This window comes from Mytilus californianus, unplaced genomic scaffold (assembly GCF_021869535.1).
Source record: "Mytilus californianus isolate M0D057914Y unplaced genomic scaffold, xbMytCali1.0.p SCAF_13, whole genome shotgun sequence".
In the NCBI taxonomy this organism is placed as follows: Eukaryota; Metazoa; Mollusca; class Bivalvia; order Mytilida; family Mytilidae; genus Mytilus; species Mytilus californianus.
In genome coordinates, this window is record NW_026262615.1 from 46,650,872 (window position 1) to 46,675,885 (window position 25,014).

At 32.8% G+C, this 25,014-nt stretch overlaps 1 protein-coding gene across 1 annotated transcript; it reads right to left on the bottom strand.

Moving 5' to 3' along the window:
- Positions 1-1,080: 1,080 nt before the first annotated feature.
- LOC127723959 (prolyl 4-hydroxylase subunit alpha-2-like) lies at positions 1,081-24,065 on the bottom strand. The gene is made up of 13 exons (XM_052230675.1): positions 24,052-24,065; positions 23,570-23,733; positions 22,887-23,039; positions 21,205-21,371; positions 20,655-20,715; positions 18,887-19,008; positions 16,955-17,119; positions 14,683-14,756; positions 10,194-10,302; positions 5,468-5,530; positions 4,321-4,374; positions 3,367-3,435; positions 1,081-1,401 (listed from the first exon to the last, which is right to left on the bottom strand). The coding sequence occupies exons 1-13, from the start codon at positions 24,063-24,065 to the stop codon at positions 1,225-1,227; spliced, it is 1,392 nt and encodes a 463-aa protein (XP_052086635.1). The 3' UTR covers positions 1,081-1,224.
- Positions 24,066-25,014: the final 949 nt, after the last annotated feature.

Below are 25,014 nucleotides of genomic sequence, written 5' to 3' on the forward strand. Positions count from 1 at the left end.
GGACGAGACGCACGTCTGGCGTATTGAATTTTAAGCCTAGTACCTTTTGTTAGCTATTATTCGTGTGTTTCTTTGTCCTATATGTTCTCCCATTTATTTGTATTGTGGTCCTGTCATGTGATGTTGTCGTTTTGGTGTTGTATTTGACGTTGCCATAAAAGCGGGAGGTTTGGCATGCCACAAAACCAGGTTCAACCCACCATTATTTTCTTAAAATGTCCTGTACCAAGTCAGGAAAATGGCCATTGTTATATTATAGTTTGTTTCTGTGTGTGTTACATTTTAATGTTGTGTTTTTGTTGTGTCGTTGTTCTCCTCTTATATTTGATGCGTTTCCCTCAGTTTTAGTTTGTAACACGGATTTGTTTTTATCTCTATCGATTTATGAGTTTTCGAACAGCGGTATACTACTGTTGCCTTTATTGATGACTATGTTGAACTCAGCTATCCAATCAAACTTGAGATAAGGATACAACAGATACAGTTAAGTCTGTTTCATATTTTAAACGACATCTAGAAATTGACAATGAGGGTCGGTTGAAAACAAAACTTTACGACAAAAGAGATGAGTTCAGCTTCCCAATTGTGAACTTTCCATTTCTATGAAGCAACATTCCAGCAGCGCCTGCATACGGAGTATATATCTCCCAGGTGAAACGATATTCCAGGGCTTGTATTTCCTATCATGATTTCCTTGATAAAGGGTTGCTGCTCACAAGGAAGCTATTAAACCCAGAGTTCCAAGTGGTGAAGTCGAAATCATCCCTTCTTCTTTCTTTTCTTTTTAGCCGTGGCGTTGTCAGTTTATTTTCGACTTATGAGTTTGAATGTTCCTTTGGTATCTTTTGCCACTCTTTTAGCATATAGATACATTATTCATTCAACTTCAAAAATGTAGCTATTTACAAATGGCATCATAATGAAAATAAAAGTTCTCATTAATTCTAAGCTAAATATACATTCATAGCGACTAAAAATTGTAATTTAAAATAGTCCCCGGAAATAAAGGACTAAAACATAGTGATTTGCTTCAAGGGATATGGTTTCTGTCTAATATAAGAAGAATTAAGCATATAAATAAATGCTTTATTCATAAGTGGATATTGCTAAATTCAACAGTAACCTACATGTCCTTAAGTGAATTAAATTCCACTTAAATTATAATGAAAGATTTGCATAGAGACTTAAAAATTGTTATTCAAAATTGTCCCGGGAAATCGTGGACTAAAAATATTTCCAAATCGAAGGAATTGTCTGCAGAAAATTCATATCTTGGTCTTTTTTGTGTATCCATTTGTTGGCGATCCATTTTGATCCAAAAAATACTGGGCATCCTGCATGTAATGTTGATTTGTCACCCTGTTCATCTTTGTCCAAATTTGTAAAAAATAAAGCAGAACCCTACAAAATTAGATGGATTGTGTTTTAATTTCAATTTAGCATACATTCAATACATCCTATTATCGGCAGATACAAAACACCGGGTATCCGATCCGAAACTACGAAGAGATCCGAATCCCGAGGAGAAGCTAATGAAAAGTTTGTAACGGTGGGTAAGTAAAATCTGGATCCGATTTCCCAATAGCAAAACAGATGGTTTTTGAAAGGCAATCCGGAAGACAGCTCCTATTGTGTCTTCCGTAAAAGATTCCGGGAAAAGGGTTGGTTGAAGTTTAAAATGTACCTTAAATTTACATCAAATCACATGCAAATCATTCAATATTTATAATTCAAATTGAACGGAATATATGAATGCATATGAAAAAATTTCCGACGTATGGTTTTACCATTACGCCCAATAGTTCGATTTTATGCTTTGAAAATTGTAGTCTATGTTGCAAATGATCAGTGTTTTGCTATCATAAAATACTGAACGATTGATTGAATTGTGTTAAATCCCACTTCCTGCAATATTGGCTCTTTCGTGTTGATAATTTTTTATTAGTTGAGGAAGCCAGAGTGCCTCGGTAGAATCATCGCGGGATAACTAACACTCCTATTCAAAAAAAGAGGCAAGGTAGTGATCTCATGTGCTCCGGAAGGGTAAGCAGATCCTGATCCACATGTGGCACCCTTCATGTTGCTCATGTAAGTACAAACCCGGTCATAAGTCTTATTCGGTAGGTCACATTCGGAGATAAGGGAAAGGGATTGTAGTTACGACAATTAAGTCCAATGCACCTTACACGTGTGGGATTAGAACTTTCACCAAGTTTTGACAAGTAGTTGCACTGTTTTGACCACTTGGTAATCGAGGATCCTAAGCAATAATGGACTTGATCTTACTATATACTGTTAATAATGAATTAAGCCAGTTGGAATTGAACTTTATTTGCACTTAAACATAAATGAGGTCAAACAAACGTGAACAAACTTTCTTTGTCTTTTTTCTAAATTGACCTTTTTTGTCCCCGTATCTGTCCCTTTTGGAAAGATTTATAAATGTACCATTTGAATAATGGCAATTTCAAAGTACTGCTCACAGTCCGCGCAACAAAGAATTTGTGTGTTTCATGTTGCTCGATCTGTTGTCTTCTGTGTAGTGTTTTGAGGACTTGTTTTTATGTTTGTTTGTTTGACCTTCTGTCAATAACTTTGTAGCTTTATTAACTTTATTCACTGATATACAAATAATCAAATGTATCAAAGGACAATTTAATCACACCGGTTTTAAATGGTGTTCGTGTTGCTTAGTCGTTACTATTTTTTTGCCATGGCGTTGTCAGTTTGTTTTCGACTTATGAGTTTGAATATCCTTTTGGAATATTTTACCTCTCTTTAGAAAAAAATAAGAAAACGTAAAATGAGAAATGGAGGGAAAATCTGTATTATGTCCAAAATGGAAGGTATACAACCTCAATCAATAGGTTTGCACACATGTTGTAGAGTTCATGGATCTGTTTTGTATGACAGTTGTTATTCTGTCTTTCTGATATTTGCAATTCATAAGTAATGCACAGCTAGATCGTCTGATATTCCTATGTAACGTCGTTTGTCACATTATATCGTAGTTAACGTTGTGGAACACACATTTTTAAGTGTCTAGGAAACCACAATGTGAAAACTTATCAAAGATAACTGCCTTATGATTAGTTACGTCAAACACGCATGAGACACACATGAGACTCGTCATTTGAGCTGAAATCAAAACAGTTAGAAGCAAAAATCAATAGAAATTGAAGAGCATAGAAAGCAAAAAATTAAAAACTTTGTAATAAATCTTGCTAATGCCTTCTAAGACTGCAGGTAGAAAAAACCATGGTATATTATGTTAATACTTTCAGAAAAGAATAATTCTACTTAGAGTTATGATCAAACTCCTTACGTTATACCAGTATTTAAAAAAAGTTTTACATATGGATATACCTTCACAGGTGACACAGCAAGTCCTAATTCTGGAAAAACTGTCGAACCGCCGACTTCAACGTCACTCAACTGTAATTTGATAAATGCATTAGTTTGTTATTGTATTTGAATGTAATGAAATAAAATTAGAATATTTTGTAGGTAGGAATTTAATTGGCTGATTTAATAAATACTAGAAAAGAAAGTAAACACAAATTGATAGAAAACTGATTAAATTCACTATTCATTCGATTGAAAGGTCAACAGAATGTCTCTTACCACGCCACCGTCTTTGTGAACAGTAAAATGGATGATCAAGCATGATGGTGGAACTAGTTATTTAACTTTTGGGGTCGCATAAGTTGTTTGATATCTGACTGTCTAATCGGTATTTTGGTTCGCCTCGATATATCCCTTGTTTTATGAGGTTAAAAAAATTGTTTGTTTGGTTGATTGGTTTTTTACGCCACTTTCAGCACAATTGTGCTATTTTGTGATGGTCAGTTTATTTTATAGAGTCGAGCGCACCTGCCACGTGCGGATTCAAATCCACAACCTCGGGGTTGACAGGCTAGGTACAGTAGTTCGACTACTTAGACCAGTCGTCCACCGACGCCCCCTTTACAGAAGGAACACAATGATTCTAACTTGGAGCAATTGTAGGTAACATAAAGCGGAAACAGTTCGACCATCTTTTTAATAAGCTTTGGATTTTCAAATATTTATGGCCTTAAGCATCACCAAAGACACATTTATTGTCAAAATGCGCATCTGGTGCAGAAAACCTTGGTACCGTTAATGTTATTGAATGGAAGTTTCAAGTTGATACCTGGAACGATAAGCGACTCACTGATATATAAATAGATCACTACATGACATTTAGATCCGATACAAGAGTTTCGGCGTGATACAATGAACGATAAGGTAATCTTCATAAAACTTATAGTAAATAATGAAGTAAAATGTAAAACTTACGTAAAGTATTATAGTCAAAACTCTGTTTGTTCCAGTATGAAAAAAGGCATCAATCTACAATATAAATAATCATGTAAATACAATCGCATTAGTTTTCTGTAAACATGTCTATCAAGATTATCAATGGGTAATACAGGCAGACAAAAACATTGGTCATGCATTTCCTACAATGTTTGGTACATATTTTTTTTAACATTTGCTACTCCTTTTAATACTTCTTTAAAGTCAAAAAACCTTAGTCCTATGTACAAATGTATATAACATTATTGTGTATTATAATGTTTGTCCAGCGTGATTAATTCTAAACAGCGCACATTTCTCACTACCATACATTGTATTATCATAGGGAAATAATACGTTGTTACCTGCAAAACATGGTATGATAATATGCCTACCTCTAATTGGCAATGCAACGATTAATTATAAACAGCGCACATTTCTCATTAACATACATTGTATTATGTGAGGGAACTAACATGTTGTTACCTGCAAAACATGGTATGATAATATGCCTACCTCTAATTGGCAATGCAACGATTAATTATAAACAGCGCACATTTCTCATAAACATACATTGTATTATGTGAAGGAACTAACTCCTATGATATTTTTTACACATTCGATCAGGTTGAGATGTAATATTATCATAACACAAAAATCCATTTGGATTTTATGTGAACATATCAATAGTGTATAAACAAAAGCAAACATAATCATTTAAGTAATCCGTTAAATATAATATGTATTTCATTGCAATAAATGTGTAGAGAAAGATCAACTCTCAGGCATAGGAAGAACACATTTTTACTGTGTTTGATCCTGAACAATTGTTGACGATTGAAATAAACCCATCAACAAGTTGTGTCGGAATTCATTCATATAGAGAGAGACATATTATGAAATAAAAACAAACAAATCATTGCTCACAATGATTTACAAGTACTTCATTAACAAAACTTAATAGACAAAAATTGGAGGTCAAAATAACCCTATAAAAGTATTCTGTGAATATCAAAGCATTAAATATGTAAACATTACAAGTAAGTGACTTTAACTTAAAACACTTAATTCGGGTTAAACGCTATATTGTGTCATCTTTATTTCACTGATTATTTAAAATCTTTTCTTCAAAAAATTCATATCTTACCAATGTTTCATCCTGCCAATCAAAATGTGGCTTATATTCTCCGCCGATACCGTAATTTACAACCTGAATAGAGAAAACAAAACATTTCATATTAACGAAAGTAATGCATATCTTATATGAATAATATGTATAAAATGGCAAAATTACAAAATGAAATAAGTATTTTACAACAAGTCGTTAAATATTACAGAAAGCAAATGATCACAACGGCTAAAGTAAACGAAAGGGAATGCAAATGATAGATTTTTTATCTGTGCACTTTACAGATGAAGTAAGCCCTGCTCTCCAAAATTGCCAGAGAGTTAATGAGTAATACCATCATTGTTTTTTCCCTATTAGTCTTTGTTAAATTAGCATTTTTGAAAAAAAATGTGCAGAATTTATCTTTGTTTCAAATAAAGAAATACTGTCCAGTACTACAGTCAACATATCACATCACATTTCATTGTATATAAGATAATAAACATCACTGGAAGTTAACCAGTCAAATTGTCACCCCTTTTTTCCCTTTTTACTGTAGTAGCCATGTCACATCAAGTTTCCAAAATATTTTATAGAAACACCAAATAAAAAAAGAATGGTGCTTTGAATCACCCAAGATGTATGTGTATGACTAAACAAATTCTGCAATGAAATATAGGGTTGATTTCCTACAAATGTCAAATTCATGGAAATATGAAATATGAAACCTGATGTGACGTACATGTTTCAGTGGTATTACACCTTTATAGTTCACTTATGAAACTAACGAGTCAGCAAAATAATGAGGAATTACTCTGTCTAACTTTATTATATAGTTTTTTTTTACCACACCAAAATGTAAGGTGTTCGTTTCTTTATATTTTTTGTCCATCAGTAGCAAATTACTATCGCTATAAAGTTAAGGTTTAGACTTTTCAAGGAATATATTTTCGGATTAACAATCATGATTACTGATTCTGGTTGGTCAAAACAGTTGTATAATGTAAGAAAAGAGCAAACTGGAATAAACATATCAAAGATACAATGCTTATAATTTGTTACGCTAGACGCATGCTATGTCTGCATAAGATTCATCAGTGGCACCCAAATCAACAGGTGGAAGGACAACATTAAGGTGAGCATACATTCTTTGCATACAGGGTTAATTGTTAATTTATTATAGTTATCTAGTCCCAAGATAAATTAGACGTGGGTTACATTGTAGTAAGCAACAAATTTTGGTTTAAAAAGTCAATACGTTTACCGATCAGTGTCGTTTTAAGCTTGCAACGAGAAAAAAAGTGTATTTCAAACTGCTGATAACTGATCATTTTCATATTAATTCGACAGAACTGACGGGGAAATAAAGGCCATAGGGGATGCATATCACATCTTCATGTTGTCTTAGTTTTATATCCCTTTAAGTTATGTAGCTCCCAACGTTTCTGCGTATTAATGAATGCCATGCATTCAAAGTCTAGGTTTTAGCGTTACTGATGATGGAAAATCCAGAAAAGCGCTTCGGGTGCACACAATTGGTAAAGTTTTTTTTATCTTAATTTGGTTGCATCCGGGCGATGCAACTGCTAGTTGACATTTTGTCTCCAAATGTATCATCAGCTTACATTTCTGAAATTTCCGATTGATAAATAAAGAAATTTTTAGAAACTGAGGTTTCAACTCCATCAGAATAGACGCACGACATTTATAACTAGTTACTAGATTACTGCTGATCATTTACCATCAACCAACATATTTAAGAAAGATAATAAAGAAAAAAGATATTAGTAATTCTTTATCACGTGACTTATATTATTTCATCAAAAGGAATGACCCGTAAGATTGTAAATTTTAACGTGTGTTCTAATTTAATAACTTCAGACTACGTATTTAATTAAACGTCATAATAATAGAGGCGAGAGATACCAAAGGGATATTCAAACTCATAATTCGAAAACAACCCGACAATGCCATGACAAAAAAACGAAAAACGATCAAAGACCACTTACAGTATACAAAACACAAAATAGAAACCTGAAGACTGAGCAACAAGAACCCCAACGAAAACCGGGGTGATTCCATGTGCTGTGGAATGGTAAGCAGATCCTGCTCCATATCTAGCACCCGTCGTGTTGTTCATGTAGGTACAAACCCGCTGAGAAGTCTAATTCGATATTTTTGTATGTCAAAATTTACATATGAAAAAAGCAATGGGCCTTAAACGTGTTTCGATATTCTGAGAAATACCAACAATAATGATCGAATCTACGGTAAAAAAAGAGGGACGAATGATACCGGATGGACAGTCGAACTCATAGATCGAAAACAAACTGACAACGCCATGGCCAAAAAAAAAAATGACAAACAGACAAACAATAGTACAGATGACACAACATGGGAAACTAAAGACTAAGCAACACGAACCCCACCAAAAACGTGGGGTTATCTCAGGTGCTCCGGAAGGAAAAAGCAGATCCTGCCCAACATGTGGCACCCGTCGTGTTGCTTATGTTATTACAAATCCGGTAAATAGTCTAATTCGGTAGGTCACATTCGTGAAAAGGGAAGGATATTGTAGTTACGACATAAGGAACATATCCGATATTATCTGTGAAACGGTTATTCCATAACGGTCAACCAACTCGTAATGGCGTCCGTAAAATTTACGAAGGGATGATTTCAACTTCACTATTTGGACCTCTTGGTTTAATACCTTCCTTGTGAGCAGCAATCCTCTATCAAGAAAATCATGATAGGTAATACAAGCCCGGGAATATCGTATCAATTGGGAGATATATACTCCGTATGCAGGCGCTGCTGGAATGTAGCTACATAGAAATGGAAAGTTCACAATTGGGAAGCTAAAACCATCTCTTTTGTCGTAAAGTTTTGTTTTCAACCGACCCTCATTGTCAATTTCTAGATGTAAGTCAAGATATGAGGCAGACTTAACTGTATCTGTAGTATCCTTTATCTCTAGTTCGATGGGATAGATTCGTTCAAAATAGTCACCAAATTTTGTATTATTTAGTGAGAGAACATCATCTATATAGCGGAACGTAAAGTTAAAGGATATTGCTAGCTTCTTACATGTATCTTTCTTCCTAAGAAGTTCATGTATGAAGTCAGCCTCGTAATAATAAAGAAACAAGTCGGCAAGAAGAGGGGCACAGTTGGTTCCCATTGGAATTCCGACAGTCTGTTGAAAAACACGTCCTCCAAACGTAACAAATATGTTGTCAAACAAGAAATCAAGCATCTCGATAATGTCAGTTTCAGAGAATTTTTTGTTTAAATCAGAGTGATTCTTTACAAAGTAGGATGTATCCCTCCCCAAGACAAGATACTTGTATCTACGTTCGCCATTCTTTTTAATGAAACAAAGTAATACCAACTCTTTCAATTTGTCTTTTAGTTAGGAATGGGGAATACTTGTGTAAAGTGTAGAAAAGTCAAATGTTTTAATACTATTGCAAGATGAGATAGTCTTAGATTGTATGTACTCTGAAAGATCTTTGGAATTTTTTAGTATCCACATCTGATTCACGCCACCTCTAGAATAGGCAGTTTCACAATAACTTTGGAGCCCGGCTTTGATTGCTGATAAAATAGATGTTAATAATTTAGAAAGAGGTTTCGTGGAGCACTTGGAAGACCCAGCAATATACCGTTGTTTGTAAGGACACTTATAAAGTTTAGGTATCCAATATAGTGATGGAAGATCCAGTTCTTCATCTTTGGTTGAAATTCCAACGGAACATAGAACAGACCTATGATTATCCAGGATTTCCTCTTTGGTAAGTGTCGTGAGGGTATATGTTGAGTTTCCAAGTGAATTGTCAATACCTTATTCATTTACCAAGCAGTTTATGTAATAATATTTACACACAAAAACGATGTTGTTTGGGGCTTTATCTGCGGGGACAACAACATATTTGTCATAGAGGAAGGACAAGTGTTTTGCAACATTTGGGTCTGTAAAAAGTGACGTAGCGTGAGTATTGTTAGGCCCATTAAGTTTCTTAATTCGGATTTGTATCAACGACCTCATAGCCTTAATCCATTCGGAAGAGTATCTACGTCTTCTTTCTCGCGTTCAGCCCATTGCCTTGCATAATCCTCGACTGAATCCATCAGTATTTTGAAGTTGTATTTCCAATTGATGGATTTAGGCTCACGATATTTCGGACCTTTGGATAACAAATTTCGCAGGAAAGTGTTATTGACAATGTTGAGGTTTCCGGTAATAACGTGGCCAGCCGGATAATATGTGAATTGGAAACTAGCACAGGTGCAATCAGGAGGTTTAGACTTGAAGTCGTCAATGTTGAGATCCTGCAAAACGTGTTTGTAATTTAAAATTTTAGTTGCAATAAGACTGCAGTAGATATATGCAAGAGTTATCACGAATGATGAACCCATCGATTTTTTTACTCCTTGTTTAGTTTTCTATGTACTGTTCTAAGACTGGTATACATTTTTTCGTTGTTTTCTTTGTTTTTTGTGGTCTTCTTTCAATTTTTGAATGTTAATGTCCTTTTTATATCTCGCTCTTCTTTTTCAAAACATCAACTGAATGTGTTTATTTTATTTACATTATTTTCTAGGATTTATTTTACTTTTTTCAAGTTAATATGTACAGCACACATCAGTTCATATAACTCGTTTTAGTAAACTTTCAGAGTGAATTCTGGTAATTGTGTGTTTTCCAGTTTTAAATACTTCTATATATTCCATGAAATTATAAGTATTCAACCTTGTTTACCTGCAAGTTATCGGCCTGTCGAGAATTTGTTCTCAGTCCAGTCAGACGTTCTAGAAGACCATTAAACTTAATAACATCAGGATCAGTCATATCGTCCATAAAGTAATACCTGTAACAAGAGTTAACAGTATAGAACAGTTAAGAGGCAAGCAAACTAAATTGTCAATAGTTAAAAATGGAAAAGTATAACGATGTTGAAAATATACCTACTGTTCATTTATTATTATTCGTGGGATACCAATTTCCATGGATTTCGTGGGTATAGGTAAACCACGAATATAATTGTTCAACGATATACAATTCCTCATATGCTTGTATGCAGAATAAGCACATCACAAAGTACATTATCCTAAATCAACAAAAATTGACGCGCAATAAATGAATCAAGATTATTCAAGCCGGTTTATTGTCATCCATTATATTGAAAATGATATAGGATATGTGGTATGATTGTCAATGACACAATTATCCACCAGTGTTGTAATGACCTGTATCAAAGGTAACCTTATGGCCTTATAGTAATCTGTTAAAGGGTCAGACGCAAAAATTGTGAACCAATTCAAACGAGAAACTTACAGCCTAATTTATAACAGTGCAATTTAAGAAAAACAAATATGACTGACAAAAACCAATGACAACCACTGAGTCACAGGATCCTGACTTGGAACAGACATGTTAAGAATTTGGCAGAATTACCATGTTTGTTAGTGCTCAACCCTTCCCCTAATTTGGGACGGTGTTGTAAAAGCACAACATATGAATAAACAGTAAAAATCATTTGAAAGTGGCTTAACGCAAATGATCGATACAAGGCACAAAAACAGTTTACATAAGAGTACACGGAGTTAATGACAGCTGGGGCAAAGCAAATTACAACAGAAAAAAAAAACATCATGGTATCACCCTCTAAAGTATCAAACAGATTTCGTGTAAAGACATCATAAACAGTCTTGTGCAATGCCAAAATATTAGTAAACAGTATCGGCTGGTTGTAAGATCATGAGTTCTTATAACTCTACATATATAGCAATATATCGTCGTGTGAATCTTATAATTATGTATTTCCCATTTTTCTAACTGTTTGGAAGTTGAATATGAAGTTTAAAAGAGCAATATCATAAATATTTGACTGAAACATAAAAAAGTTAAACAGGAATCGAATTTACGTACATGAAGGTTAACGAAACGCGCGTCTGGCGTATTAAATTATAATCCTGGTACTTTTGAGAACTATTAACTCTTTGTTCGATTGGGTTTTTTTTTAATAGACAAGTGACTTAGATAAATAAAGCATCCTTTTTCTCTGGAGATAAATCACCTCACTACAAACAATGTTGTTTTAGAAGTTTATCTCTATATTTCTTTTGGAGATAGACCATTGGTTTTTTAACTGTGTAATATCCCAAGTTCTAGACTGTTGGATTTGCTAAGAATTACTCATAGATTGAGTTCAAACCATGCATGCATAGTACTGTTAAGATAATTTTGATAACAATTATTTCACAGCAAAAATACATGAAAAATAGTCGAGACACTAGATAAGAATAATGTTTTTTCTGAATTAACTAGATGAATAAGCTATTATAATCTTATCTGAGATAGAACAGTGTAGTTCCAACAAAAACTCGTAGAGTATAGAAATATCGTATTATTGTAGTTGTACTGGGAGATAGACAATTTCATTTGAATACCAAATATATATAGCTATCACCATTTTTATCAAAGGTAGACATATAACTATATAAGATTGACAAGACTAAAGATATATCTAGCTTTGCTGTAGACTAAAGATATATCTAGCTTTGCTTTAGACTGAAGATATATCTAGTTCTGTTTTAGTCTTTCACAGATATGACAGTTCAACGCCAATTACATCTAAAAAGTTATTGATTTTTTTTTTTTTAAGTTCTATTTAGTCATAAGATATTTCGCTTTGTCCGACTTACATCGCATTTCAAAACTAAAACTAACTATAAGTGGTAAAGCACACAGTTGTAAAATCTTTTTCGCATCAACCCGCCTTATCATAAGTAAACAAAACTTTTAGTAAACAAAACACATATATAGCATTATTGCATTGTAAGGAAATATATTTTTAAAAAAACCGAGTTGTTAAGGAGCATAAGAAGCAGAAGGTAAAGCGACTTGAATGCCACCAACTTTTATTATCACATGCTTTAATGATGTTCGCTTCTCTTTCAAAATAACAAGATCTGAAAAGACTGTTATAAATTGATAGTATATAAGTAACGGAACTAAAAAAGTAGAAGAAAAAAAAATGACAGGTCTGTGTCCTTGTTTTTGAAATATTTTAATAAAAATTTGGTAGGAAATGATTTTCTCTAGATTTTTCATGCATTTAACATTGACACCTTTTTTCTTTAAAACATTATGACAAAATAACAAGGAATTTCAAGGATTTTCAAAAACGGCTTTTTAAACTATATTTTCTAAAGTTATGAAAACGTTTGCATTGACACTACGTGGATAAAAGTAGAGGATTCCAAATATCTAACAAAAGTCCAGATTAACGAACATCTTTAACACAAAATAGAATTGTTTCAATAACATTTTCTCTTCTTTTATTAGTCAATAGACTGAATGAAATAATCTGATATGTTCAGCATTAATTTTCGGGGAAGTTGGATGTACGGTGGCATATCTTCCGAATATGTGTTTTATCTATTTTCTATTTATTTATTTGGTTTTCTTATGTATATTTTAAGAATGTGGTGCTGATATTTGATGAATAAACTTCATTTCGAACTCGGAACGATTTATAGAGTAAGATAGAGGACTTCTAATGTATACCTATAGACACTTTCTTTTGAGTGTCTCCACGAAACCTCTTTCTAAATTACTAACATCTATTTTATCAGCAATTAAAGCCGGGCTCCAAAGTTATTGTGAAACTGCCTATTCTAGAGGTGGCGTGAATCAGATGTGGACACTAAAAAATTCCAAAGATCTTTTAGAGTACATACAATCTAAGACTCTCTCATCTTGCAATAGTATTAAAACATTTGACTTTTCTACACTTTACACAAGTATTCCCCATTCCAAACTAAAAGACAAATTGAAAGAGTTGGTATTACTTTGTTTCATTAAAAAGAATGGCGAACGTAGATACAAGTATCTTGTCTTGGGGAGGGATAAATCCTACTTTGTAAAGAATCATTCTGATTCAAACAAAAAATTCTCTGAAACTGACATTATCAAGATGCTTGATTTCTTGATTGACAACATATTTGTTACGTTTGGAGGACGTGTTTTTCAACAGACTGTCGGAATTCCAATGGGAACCAATTGTGCCCCTCTTCTTGCCGACTTGTTTCTTTATTATTATGAGGCTGACTTCATACAGGAACTTCTTAGGAAGAAAGATAAGAAGTTAGAAAAATCCTTTAACTCTACGTTCCGCTATATAGATGATGTTCTTTCACTTAATAATACAAAATTTGGTGACTATGTTGAACGAATCTATCCCATCGAACTAGAGATAAAGGATACTACAGTAACAGTTAAGTCTGCCTCATATCTTAATTACATCTAGAAATTGACAATGAGGGTCGGTTGAAAACAAAACTTTACGACAAAAGAGATGATTTCAGCTTCCCAATTGTAAACTTTTCATTTCTATGTAGCAACATTCCAGCAGCGCCTGCATACGGAGTATATATCTCCTAATTGATACGATATTCCCGGGCTTGTGTTTCCTATCATGATTTCCTTGATAGAGGATTGCTGCTCACAAGGAAGCTATTAAGCCAAGAATTCCAAATGGTGAAGTTGAAGTCATCCCTTCGTAAATTTTACGGACGCCATCACGAGTTGGTTGACCGTTATGGAATAACCGTTTCACAGATGATATCGGATATGTTCCTTATGTCGTAACTACAATACCCTTCCCTTTTCACGAATGTGACTTACCGAATTAGACTATTTACCGGATTTGTAATAACATAAGCAACACGACGGGTGCCACATGTGGAGCAGGATCTACTTACCCTTCCGGAGCACCTGAGATCACCCCCAGTTTTTGGTGGGGTTCGTGTTGCTTAGTTTTTAGTCTTCTATGTTGTGTCATCTGTACTATTATTTGTCTGTTTGTCATTTTTTTTTTTTGGCCATGGCGTTGTCAGTTTGTTTTCGATCTATGAGTTTGACTGTCCCTCTGGTATCTTTCGTCCCTCTTTTTTGCAGTAATTTATTTCTACAAAATTCAAATGTAACTGCATGTTGAATTGTAGATGCCCTTTATATACCAGATTAAGGCGTTATTTTAAGCATACAGTTTGAATTGTTGTAAAATGTTACACGGAATGCTTCAGTTAAATGAAGACTTGTCTTTTAAAGCCGCATGAAACATGCGGTTACGTACAATTGAAAATCATTGAACGTTACAAAGAGAAAATGTGCTTTTTTCTCAGATTATTAAGTTTCTAAGATATATTTGAATCAATTAGGAGCATTAAAATTGAAGACTTACGTGGAGCTAGTTCTTGCATTGGAATTGGCTTTCCTGGAAACTGACTCCTCACTCATTACTGATGATCTTTTTAACTGGAAATAATTATATATTACGTGTATAAATATATAAAGTTTGATTTCCTTTGTGCATACTATTATATAATTTTTATATAAAATAATTGACATGTAAAACATGTTTACCCACTTTTTTGCTGGTAAATTATAACTTCGGTGTGTTGTTTAATATCCATCACTTATTACATATAACGTATAGCCCTTTATATGTATAGAATAGCTTCTGATAAGGTCAACTACTTATGACGATGCAGATGAATTGACGTTGAACGTTCAGTGGCAAATCTTAAATGCATATCAGGACAAGAACCTGTTAATGTGAAATAAATGTGAACCCTTATTGCACTAGACAGACATGATCAGTCAGATTTTAAACGTGAAACTTTACATAGTAACAATCGACAGGAAGACATGTAACTTTACTCAGACACATTACTCTGAATCGAGTCGATTAGTATTTAAAAAAGAATGCGTGCTGGGAAGAGAGGTAGAAACTACATTTGTTTAAGTTTTTATGTATACGACGATCATGGAAGATAAGAAGAAAGTATCTAATTTTAAGTCTTTTGGTATGAGACAACCAGGGTAGAGAAGTAGAAAGTTACTATGTTTAAGTCTTTTGGTATGAGACAACCAAGGTAGAGAAGTAGAAAGTAACTATGTTTACGTCTTTTGGTATTAGACAACCAAGGTAGAGAAGTAGAAAGTAACTATGTTTAAGTCTTTTGGTATGAGACGACCAGGATAGAGAAGTAGAAAGTAACTATGTTTAAGTCTTTTGGTATGAGACGATCAGGGTAGAAAAGTAGAAAGTAACTATGTTTAAGTCTTTTGTTATGAGACAACCAGGGTAGGTAAGTAGAAAGTAACTCTGTTAAGGTCTTTTGGTTTGAGACAACCAAGGTAGAGAAGTAGAAAGTTACTTTGTTTAAGTCTTTTGGTATGAATCGACCAGGATAGAGAAGTAGAAAGTAACTGTGTTTAAGTATTTTGGTATGAGATGATCAGGGTGGAAAAGTAGAAAGTAACTATGTTTAAGTCTTATGTTATGAGACAACCAGGGTTGGTAGGAAGAAAGTAACTCTGTTTAAGTCTTTTGGTATGAGACAACCAGGGTAGAGAAGTACAAAGTAACTATGTTTAAGTCGTTTGGTATGGAACAACTGGGTTTGAACCTTCGACTTAAGTTGAGCCCGCTACCATCGATGTGATTGGGGTTACGTATGACCAGGAGGATCAGATTTTAAGAAATACAGATGAAGACTTTTTAAATTGTAACAATCGACAGGAAGACATGTAACTTTACTCAGCCACATTACTCTGAATCAAATCGATTAGTATTTAAAAAAAGAATGCGTGCTAAAAATAGAGGTAGAAACTACATTTGTTTAAGTTTTTATGTAAACGACGATCATGGAAGATAAGTAGAAAGTATCTAATTTTAAGTCTTTTGGTATGAGACAACCAGGGTAGAGAAGTGAAAGTAACTATGTTTAAGTCTTTTGGTAATAGACAACCAAGGTAGAGGAGTAGAAAGTAACTATATTTACGTCTTTTGGTATTAGACAACCAAGGTAGAGAAGTAGAAAGTAACTATGTTTAAGTCTTTTGGTATGAGACGATCAGGGTAGAAAAGTAGAAAGTAACTATGTTTAAGTCTTTTGTTATGAGACAACCAGGGTAGGTAAGTAGAAAGTAACTCTGTTAAGGTCTTTTGGTTTGAGACAACCAAGGAAGAGAAGCAGAAAGTTACTATGTTTAAGTCTTTTGGTATGAATCGACCAGGATAGAGAAGTAGAAAGTAACTGTGTTTAAGTATTTTGGTATGAGATGATCAGGGTGGAAAAGTAGAAAGTAACTATGTTTAAGTCTTATGTTATGAGACAACCAGGGTTGGTAGGAAGAAAGTAACTCTGTTTAAGTCTTTTGGTATGAGACAACCAGGGTAGAGAAGTACAAAGTAACTATGTTTAAGTCGTTTGGTATAGAACAACTTGGTTTGAACCCTCGACTTAAGTTGAGCCCACTACCATCGATGTAATTGGGGTTACGTATGACCAGGAGGGTCAGATTTTAAAAAATACAGAAGACTTTTTAAATATTTTAGAAATATATAGTAATAATAAGCACGAAAAACAAATTATTAAACTCCACTTTTTTGTCTGTTATTTTATTTGAACTTTTTTTATCCTGAAGTTTACTAATGTATTTCTTACCTGGTTTGCAAATCCTTTTAACTTCTCGAGAAGATTCTGACTAATGATGTCATGGACGATCAGTATCATTGGGGATTTATTGATGTACTCCACTTTGATTGGTTGTTTGTAAAAAGTAAACTCTTTAATTCCTAAATATTTACAAACTCCACCAAAGCGAGTATCCTATAATGATAGACTAATAAATTTGGATGGTTGCTTTTAAAAATAAAAATGCATCTTTTTTTATTTCTATTTATTTACAAACTTCATTGTATATCCTATAATTAAGGTTCACAAAAATGAAATTCTGCACTTCGCCGTTTCAGAATCAAAAGTGAATGGATTAAAACATGGATCAATAAATCTTTCATTCTAAAAGTTCTATATGATAAACAGGAATATGTATATACTTGATTTTATTTTCAATAAACACTTTAATATTTGAAAAATAAAATGCTTAAAACTGCTACTTATTTCATTTTCAATTTTATTACTTTTTGTTTTTGTAGAAAAATTCTGATAACATTTTACAACCAAGAACATCCTAAACCAATCATTATCAATTTGTATCTTTAGAAAAAATGTATAACTTATTCCTCTAAAATTTTGTAAATAAAATCCTTTTATACATTTTGAGAGAAATTTACAAAGTTGTAAACATTTTCAAAAATACAGTTTAATAGCTTTGTTTTGATTTGTATAAGAAATAAGCAATTGTGTTGCTATGGTACTCAAAGTATTCACATGAGACTATAATACTGCTAATGTTTACAAAGATTAAGAAGACTTTCTGAAAACGAATAAATTCAGGGGAAATCGGCCCTACCTCTTAGACTATTGGAAAAATGTTGTTTATTTATTAGTTTGAAATAGGATTGAAACTATTTTTCAGTGACTACGTTCATTTTTTTTGGATTCTAGCATCACTGATGAGTGTTTTGAAAACGAAACACGCGTCAGGTGTACAGAATTATAAACGTGGTATCTGTTATGTGTTTGATCTTTTTTTAGTAGCTGTTATTGTGGTTTTTAACTGATTCTCACAGAATGTTTTTCTATTGTGTCGTATCAGACTATTCTACATTAGGGGGAAGGTTTAATGCTACAAAAAGTGTTTTCTCGCCAACTTCCGTTCTGCCTGTCCCATTGGTTGTTGTTCATTTTCAGATATATTGAAATGTGTATCGCTCTTACATTAAATAAGGATGTTCGTTTTCTCTGAAATTGTTTTACTATTTGCTGCCTGGGATCTATATTACTAAGATAAGGTCATGATTTTGTACATTGATAAAGGTCGTACCATGACAATTTGTTGTTTATATTCACTGCATATGGTCTTTGGTTAACAGCTGTCTCATTAGCAAACATAATTATTATATCTGTGTTCATGTTAAAATTCGATCGAAATAAAATGAAAAAAGACGATGCTTTTTTACAGACCTTCAATATAAATCAATACGAAATATTTCTTTTAAAATTAAAAAAAAATACCATAATAATCAGGTCAAGATGGGGTTTTATTTTTTGGGGTTTTTCCATCTGCATTTTCTTTAGTTTTTTTTTTTTTTCTTTTTTTTTTCTTTTTATCCGATGCCAATGTCGTAATAGGCCCTGACTCTAAACGACCAACAAAAGAAATAATTCTGTCATATATCTCAGTATTGTTTGCTAGGATATTGTAAAACGATCTAAAACAAACAATGAGCAAACACAAACTAATAAAAAAGTAAATTGAGTCATAATAAATGCAGTTCATTAATAACTTAATGTCAATCAATTGCCTGTTTTTTCGGCGATATGGATGGCGTTGTCTGTTTGTCTTCTTCCACTATTGATTGTGACTACTAATTCGATTTTTTCATGGTGGAATCGCACATGTATGTAAGTCATATACATATGTATTTTATATCAATGTTTTGTTGTTTAAGCTACGTTTAGTTTTAAACTTACTCTTTTCAGACATGTGTTTTCATATTTCTTTACAAATTTCGCATTTCTATCACTTTCTACCCCATAATATATCATTGAATTGTTTGCTACCACTAACTGTAATTCTTTTACTTCTGTTGCGTCTAAATTAAAAGGACCTTGTTCAGTACATTCCAGTATATTTCTCATTCAGAGCTCGAGGTTTCATCAAACGTGTGTGATAGGATACGTCAAAATAAGAATAAACCAGAAGAACATTTACGATAATATTTTCACTGCACCAAATGTGCATTTCGACAATTAGTGTCACTTCAGTGATGCTCGATGCCGAAATTTATGAATTCAAAAACTTGATACAAACGTCAAGGATATGATAAAATTAAAAAGGACCTAAAGTCGGAACTTCTAAATTGCAGGTAATAACTTACTTCTTTAGATTGATTTATTGATTGATTGTTGGTTGCTTAACGTCCAGTGGCAAATATTTCATGCATATTCAGGACGATCCAATCTTCTTTAGAGAAAGGCCTCATTGGCCGAGTGTTCTTAGCATTTTTCCTTCTATATCAATAGCCTGTCAACACTCAGGTTGTATATTCGAACCCCGCACGTGTGTTCAATTGCAATCTTAATTGACTATGGTTGTCAGTTTTCCTGTCGAAGGTCGATGAATCTATCCCGGTACTCCGGCTTCCTCAACAAAAAAAGTGAGCGGCACGATATATAAAATAGATCTGAAAGTGGCATTAAACTCTAATTATCAATAAGGCAATAGATCTTTAGAAAATACCTTGATTTAGTTAGTATGTCCTGAAATCAAGATCCTCTTAGTAAAAGTCGATTTGAACAAATCATTTTTTAAGAATTTATGTGAAACGGAATTTAGCATATATAAGAACTCCATGACAATTCATAATTTCTAATCATCGTCTAAGTTAGCAAAATGTCCGATAAAATTTCAACATTAAGAAAATAAAATCCATCGCAGGTCATCATAAGGAGTGCAATTAAAAAATAAAGTGGATTTTTTTAGATTCAACACAATTGATCGTACGAAATACACAAATGACGTATAGCAGGAGATGATTACCCTGCCGACTAATCCGGTCTCGTTTCTTTAGAATTCATGATATTTTCTTGGTGTCTGTTGTCCACTTGATATATCCCCTTTCCTAGTCAATTTACGAGATTTTGACATCGGAAAACTACAGTTGGTTTGATTTAACCAATCATAAAGATTTGGTGTACGTTTTTTTATTTATATATGCAGATTGCATTAGATTCTAAAACAGCGAATTGACCAGGAATCTCATGATTCGATAGAACTATTATCAAGCAACTGTGGAAAATAGAAACTCGAGGCAAAACGTGCACTGTACATGTAGTTTTGTTTCATCCTCGGTCTTTGCTATTATGAGAAAATATTCAAGATTTAACACTTAAATGCGCGTATTTCATGACTATTTCTTTTTAAAAACAAGTGCGTTAACTTTGAGCATCAAATGCTCTTCTAACACTGACATAAACAAGGCATTTCTACCTTATCTTTGTTTATTCAATTAAAGTATACTATTATGAAATTTTAAGTCCAACATCATTTATTTTATTATTTTCAGTGTATCTTGTCGTATAAATAATTAATGTTGATGTAAAATACCATATTATAATAACCTCTACTCAATATGTTTACTGTAGAAAAGTTTGCACGAATAGTTATATCTTCTTTAATTCATATTGATATACACTTAATGCTAAACAAATGACAGTATTTCCGCATATTTGAACTTACTAAATCCTGGCAGTTGATTGGTTGATATTTGAATCCTTGTTCGTACTCTGTCTTTTAGATCCTGTAAATAAAGCGTTAATACTATGTCTCAATTAAATATATTTACTAATAACAGAGTTGTCTTTTCTTATTCAACTCGTATTTCGCCAGTTTTCCTGACGAAGGTCGATTGTTCTCCCCGAGCGCTCTGGCTTCCTCCACTGTGGAATTGAACACCAACAACTAATCAATCAGTCTTATTCAACTATGGGAGAATTAACATAATACTGAATCCCAAAACATCACAAGAGGAAGAGGTTTATTTTAAAAAATATTTCAATTGGTAAAAAAACGTTAATCAAAATGTACTGTTGGACGTTGAACTTAACATAATGTTAACAGAATATTGGGAAATAGTCAACTGAAAGAGAGCTATGTTTTTAATAATTTACAAAAATCCAAATGTGTGACACAAACAAATATTGAAAAAACAATTTGTGTTAATCCTGTAAAAAATACGTTGATGAGTTATTGAAACATGTATATTGGAACCATGTACTAGAAATCTTACTTGTCTTTTGATTTCTGTTATGAATTCATTTAAATCTGCTGAGAAATCTTTTGCTTTTGTGGAGTTCAAATGTTTTATCTTATCTAATGATGCCTTCATCCACTGTAAAGCTATTCGTGTGAGTCCATTCTCATAAACATACTTGCCAATGTCATAGCAATCGTAAGCTAAAATAGAACAAAAAAAAGAGAGTTTGACAAATACATATCTTTAATGAAAAAAATAATAATAATAATAATAAATAATAATAATAATAATAACAATAATGATAATGATATTTAATAACAATAATAATAATAATGATAATATTAATAATAATAATAATAATAATAATAAAAATAATAATACATGTAATAATAAAAATAATAATAATAAAAATAATAATAATAATAATAAAAATAATGATTATTATAATGAGATGTACTTTGGATTCTGTGGTTCCTTATTTTCGTCGATTTTATATGTAACTAATTGAAGTGTTTACCAAGATACAAACTTCCTTTAGCCTTCTTTTAAATTTTTCAACAACCACCTAAATAAGGTATCTTCTATCCACAAAAATGAGTCAAATGTTTTTATTGTCAGTCAAACTTGAGTATACATTGGGAAGAATATGATAGATATTTATAGAATGTTTATTCTTATTCATGGTTACAAACAGTAGAAAATCTAATTGTTTCTCTTCCTACTTTATCCAAGAAATGTTCAGTTAACGCATGCTACAATGACTTTATAATTTGTATATTGTATAGATAGTATCTATTCAAATAACATGGAAGAGGTAATACACTCTGATTTATTTAACGATTTTGAAACAACAGAGAGTCACAGTTTTAAATAAAGGACTGCATTTTAAAATATTTATTACCTGATAGGAGTGCGATGTTATGTTGCTATCCTTCTCTTTTGGTTGAGTACAAGGATGTAGCTTTAATGAGCAGATGACATATGTCAGAACATTTAAACAATTGTAAAGGGATTTATCTCTTGCAAATTATATCATTTATATGGAAACAACAGCGAATCAATATTTTAACTTACTGCATGTAAACTGTTATTTTTCAATGCTACATGTTTGGAATAAGAATTTTTAATTCATGAATCTAAGAAAAAAAAAGCATAAGAAAAATGGAACTGCCAGCAGCATACCAAAATTTGTGAAAAGCTATTTGGTTAATTGTTTTATGTAGTGAGAAATCGCTAGCAAACTATGTTGATCTGAAACGGTCATTTTGATCTGAACAACTTTTGAAGAACTGAACAATGAATTTTTAATTCATTTTCAGTCTTTCAGTCAATTTTGAGACTTGTCCATTGCGGTAAATCCATGGTTGTTCAGACATTTAGCTTGCAGTTAAATACGAATTATTCAGTCTGTGTTCAGACCATTCAGTAGCTGCTTTTTACCTGTTCACAACAACATCATACTGAATTTCTCAAAAGCTGCTACACAAAAGCAGTAGTGAATGGACTGCAAGCAAATTGTCTGAACAGTTTCTAATATACCGCAGTTGATAAGTATGAATATGGATTAAAAGGCTAAACACGACTGAATACTTAATATTCAGACTTTTCAGATGATGTTAAGATCAAAATGACTGTTTAAGACTAGAATTCATTAACTATTGATATTTCAGTTATAAATGTCCTTTCTGTCCTGTCTTCTGGGTTTAAATCCCTACCACTTAAAATTGGAACTTTTATTCCTAGTACGTCCCCACTTGCCATCTCTCCAGGTGTAACATTATATGTGTTCTGAAGCCTGACGAACGATGTAAGAACGCCTTGCAGATCTACTTCCGAAGGTAACTTAGAGTTAAATGTCGATTGCAACTCTGAAAATAAATACAAAAAACTATTTCATCTTATAAAATACTATCAGTCCCCGGGGGTATTATCAGCTCAGTAGTCAGTACTTTCAAATAACTAACGTTCAACTCACACATGTGAAGACTTAGTTGGAGACCGTTTATTTTTTCATGAGAAACAAATTTTTCTTTTGCACGCAATCAAGAAAAAATAATGGACAAATTTAAATACAACATTATAAATGTTACAGCAAAACCTAAAAGTAAGTACTTAAAACAAATATAATTGCATATCTATTTGTGTTTACTTTTTCACATTCAGTTACCCTCTTAAATGAATCCTTCTGCAAAACAAACTTTTCAAAACAAATAAGGGTGTTAGTTTTGTTGCTCAAGTGATTCTGTGTAAGACGGGAAGTCAAGCGTAAGACATTGACTTTAAATTTTGCTGGATTGTCGTATATTATATGAAATACGACCTGAGATGAACACTATCAAATTAACTAATTTAAAAGCAAATGAAAGAACACAGATACAAAGTTTGGGAGTGTCCTTACCTTTTAGTTGTTTATCATCTTTGAGGTTGTTGTATATTTTAGCAATAGAATACGATGCGTCACTAATAGTTTTCGCATACAGGTACATAGAAACAGGATTAGGAGGTACTGGTTTTGTTCCATTGAACTCCTCTGTCAGCTGATTTTTAACGCTTTTTGATATTCTGAAAGCAAAAATAAATAAGTTTTTAAGAAATCAAACAGTATACGTAAGGTCATATCATTTTTTTTATTTTGTTTTTTTACCTCAGTTTAGAGGTTGTAATAATTTTCAATACAACCCTTCACCCGACAGGTTCCTTTGTTACAATGAAAGTAAGCCTTCAAGGACGATGAGATTGCACACGATGATGTACGCTGAAGAAAATTGAATAATGCTTAAAAATTCATAAACGCTAAAAGTATTGCACACTACAACAGAATACAATATCCTCCAACACACGACTCCTTAAAATAATATAAATAAAAATACATATCGTTACCTATTCTTGGCCATCATTCCTATCCACGTTAAATTTCTCACTTAGAAACATTTGAGGGGGTGCGATCAACATACCGTTATTTATAAACCAGACCGTACTGGTTATCGGAACTTTGGATACGCCAAACCAGGGACTTCATATCTGAGAAACAGGTACCATAAGCCCTCAATTTTAGAATTCATTCATACATATTTGTACGTCAATAAGTGTACTACAAGGACCACCGGTCCTTCACCTTTCATTTGATACCTTAATAACTAAAATATGTAAACTCTACGTAATTTTATATTTACACCTACGCGTAGGAACTATTTTGTTTTAAATATGTACTACTTTCCCGTATGATTTTTTTTTACGGTCCCGATTTGGTGGTGATACATCTTACAATGTCTATCCGAATCATTTTGCAAAGGTTTCCGCACGAACAGGTACTATGGTCGTCATTAACTTGCAGTGAGATGAGAGTTGTTTTGTTCCGTGTTGAAGGTCTCACAGTGACTTTGAGATGAAGAACAGCAATAAAAGCACTGTTCCTTTGCTTTTTATCTGTTTTTTTTTTTTTTCTTTTTTTTTTTTTTTTTTTTTGCTGTGCATGTACTGATTTTGTGTCATGGATGGATACCCCATATTCGTCTTTTTTTCTATTATACAAACAAAGACCAAAAACGGCGAAATAGACTTGATCCTTATATCATGTCGATCTTAATATTGCCATTGTGACGACTATACAGAAGTTTTTCAGTAATATATACTGTAGAGGCACTTTTGTCAAAATGAGGTGTGACAACGAATAAAAATTATAACAAGAGACTCTAAAAAGCCTGTGTCGCTTACCTTCATCTATGTGCATCTTTAACACTGGTCACTCTCCAGCATTGCAGACTAGAATATACATGACTAATACCTTTTTTGTTGTTGATATAGTATCGCTGGTCTTGTATTGCTGATTATTTTTCTGTTTAG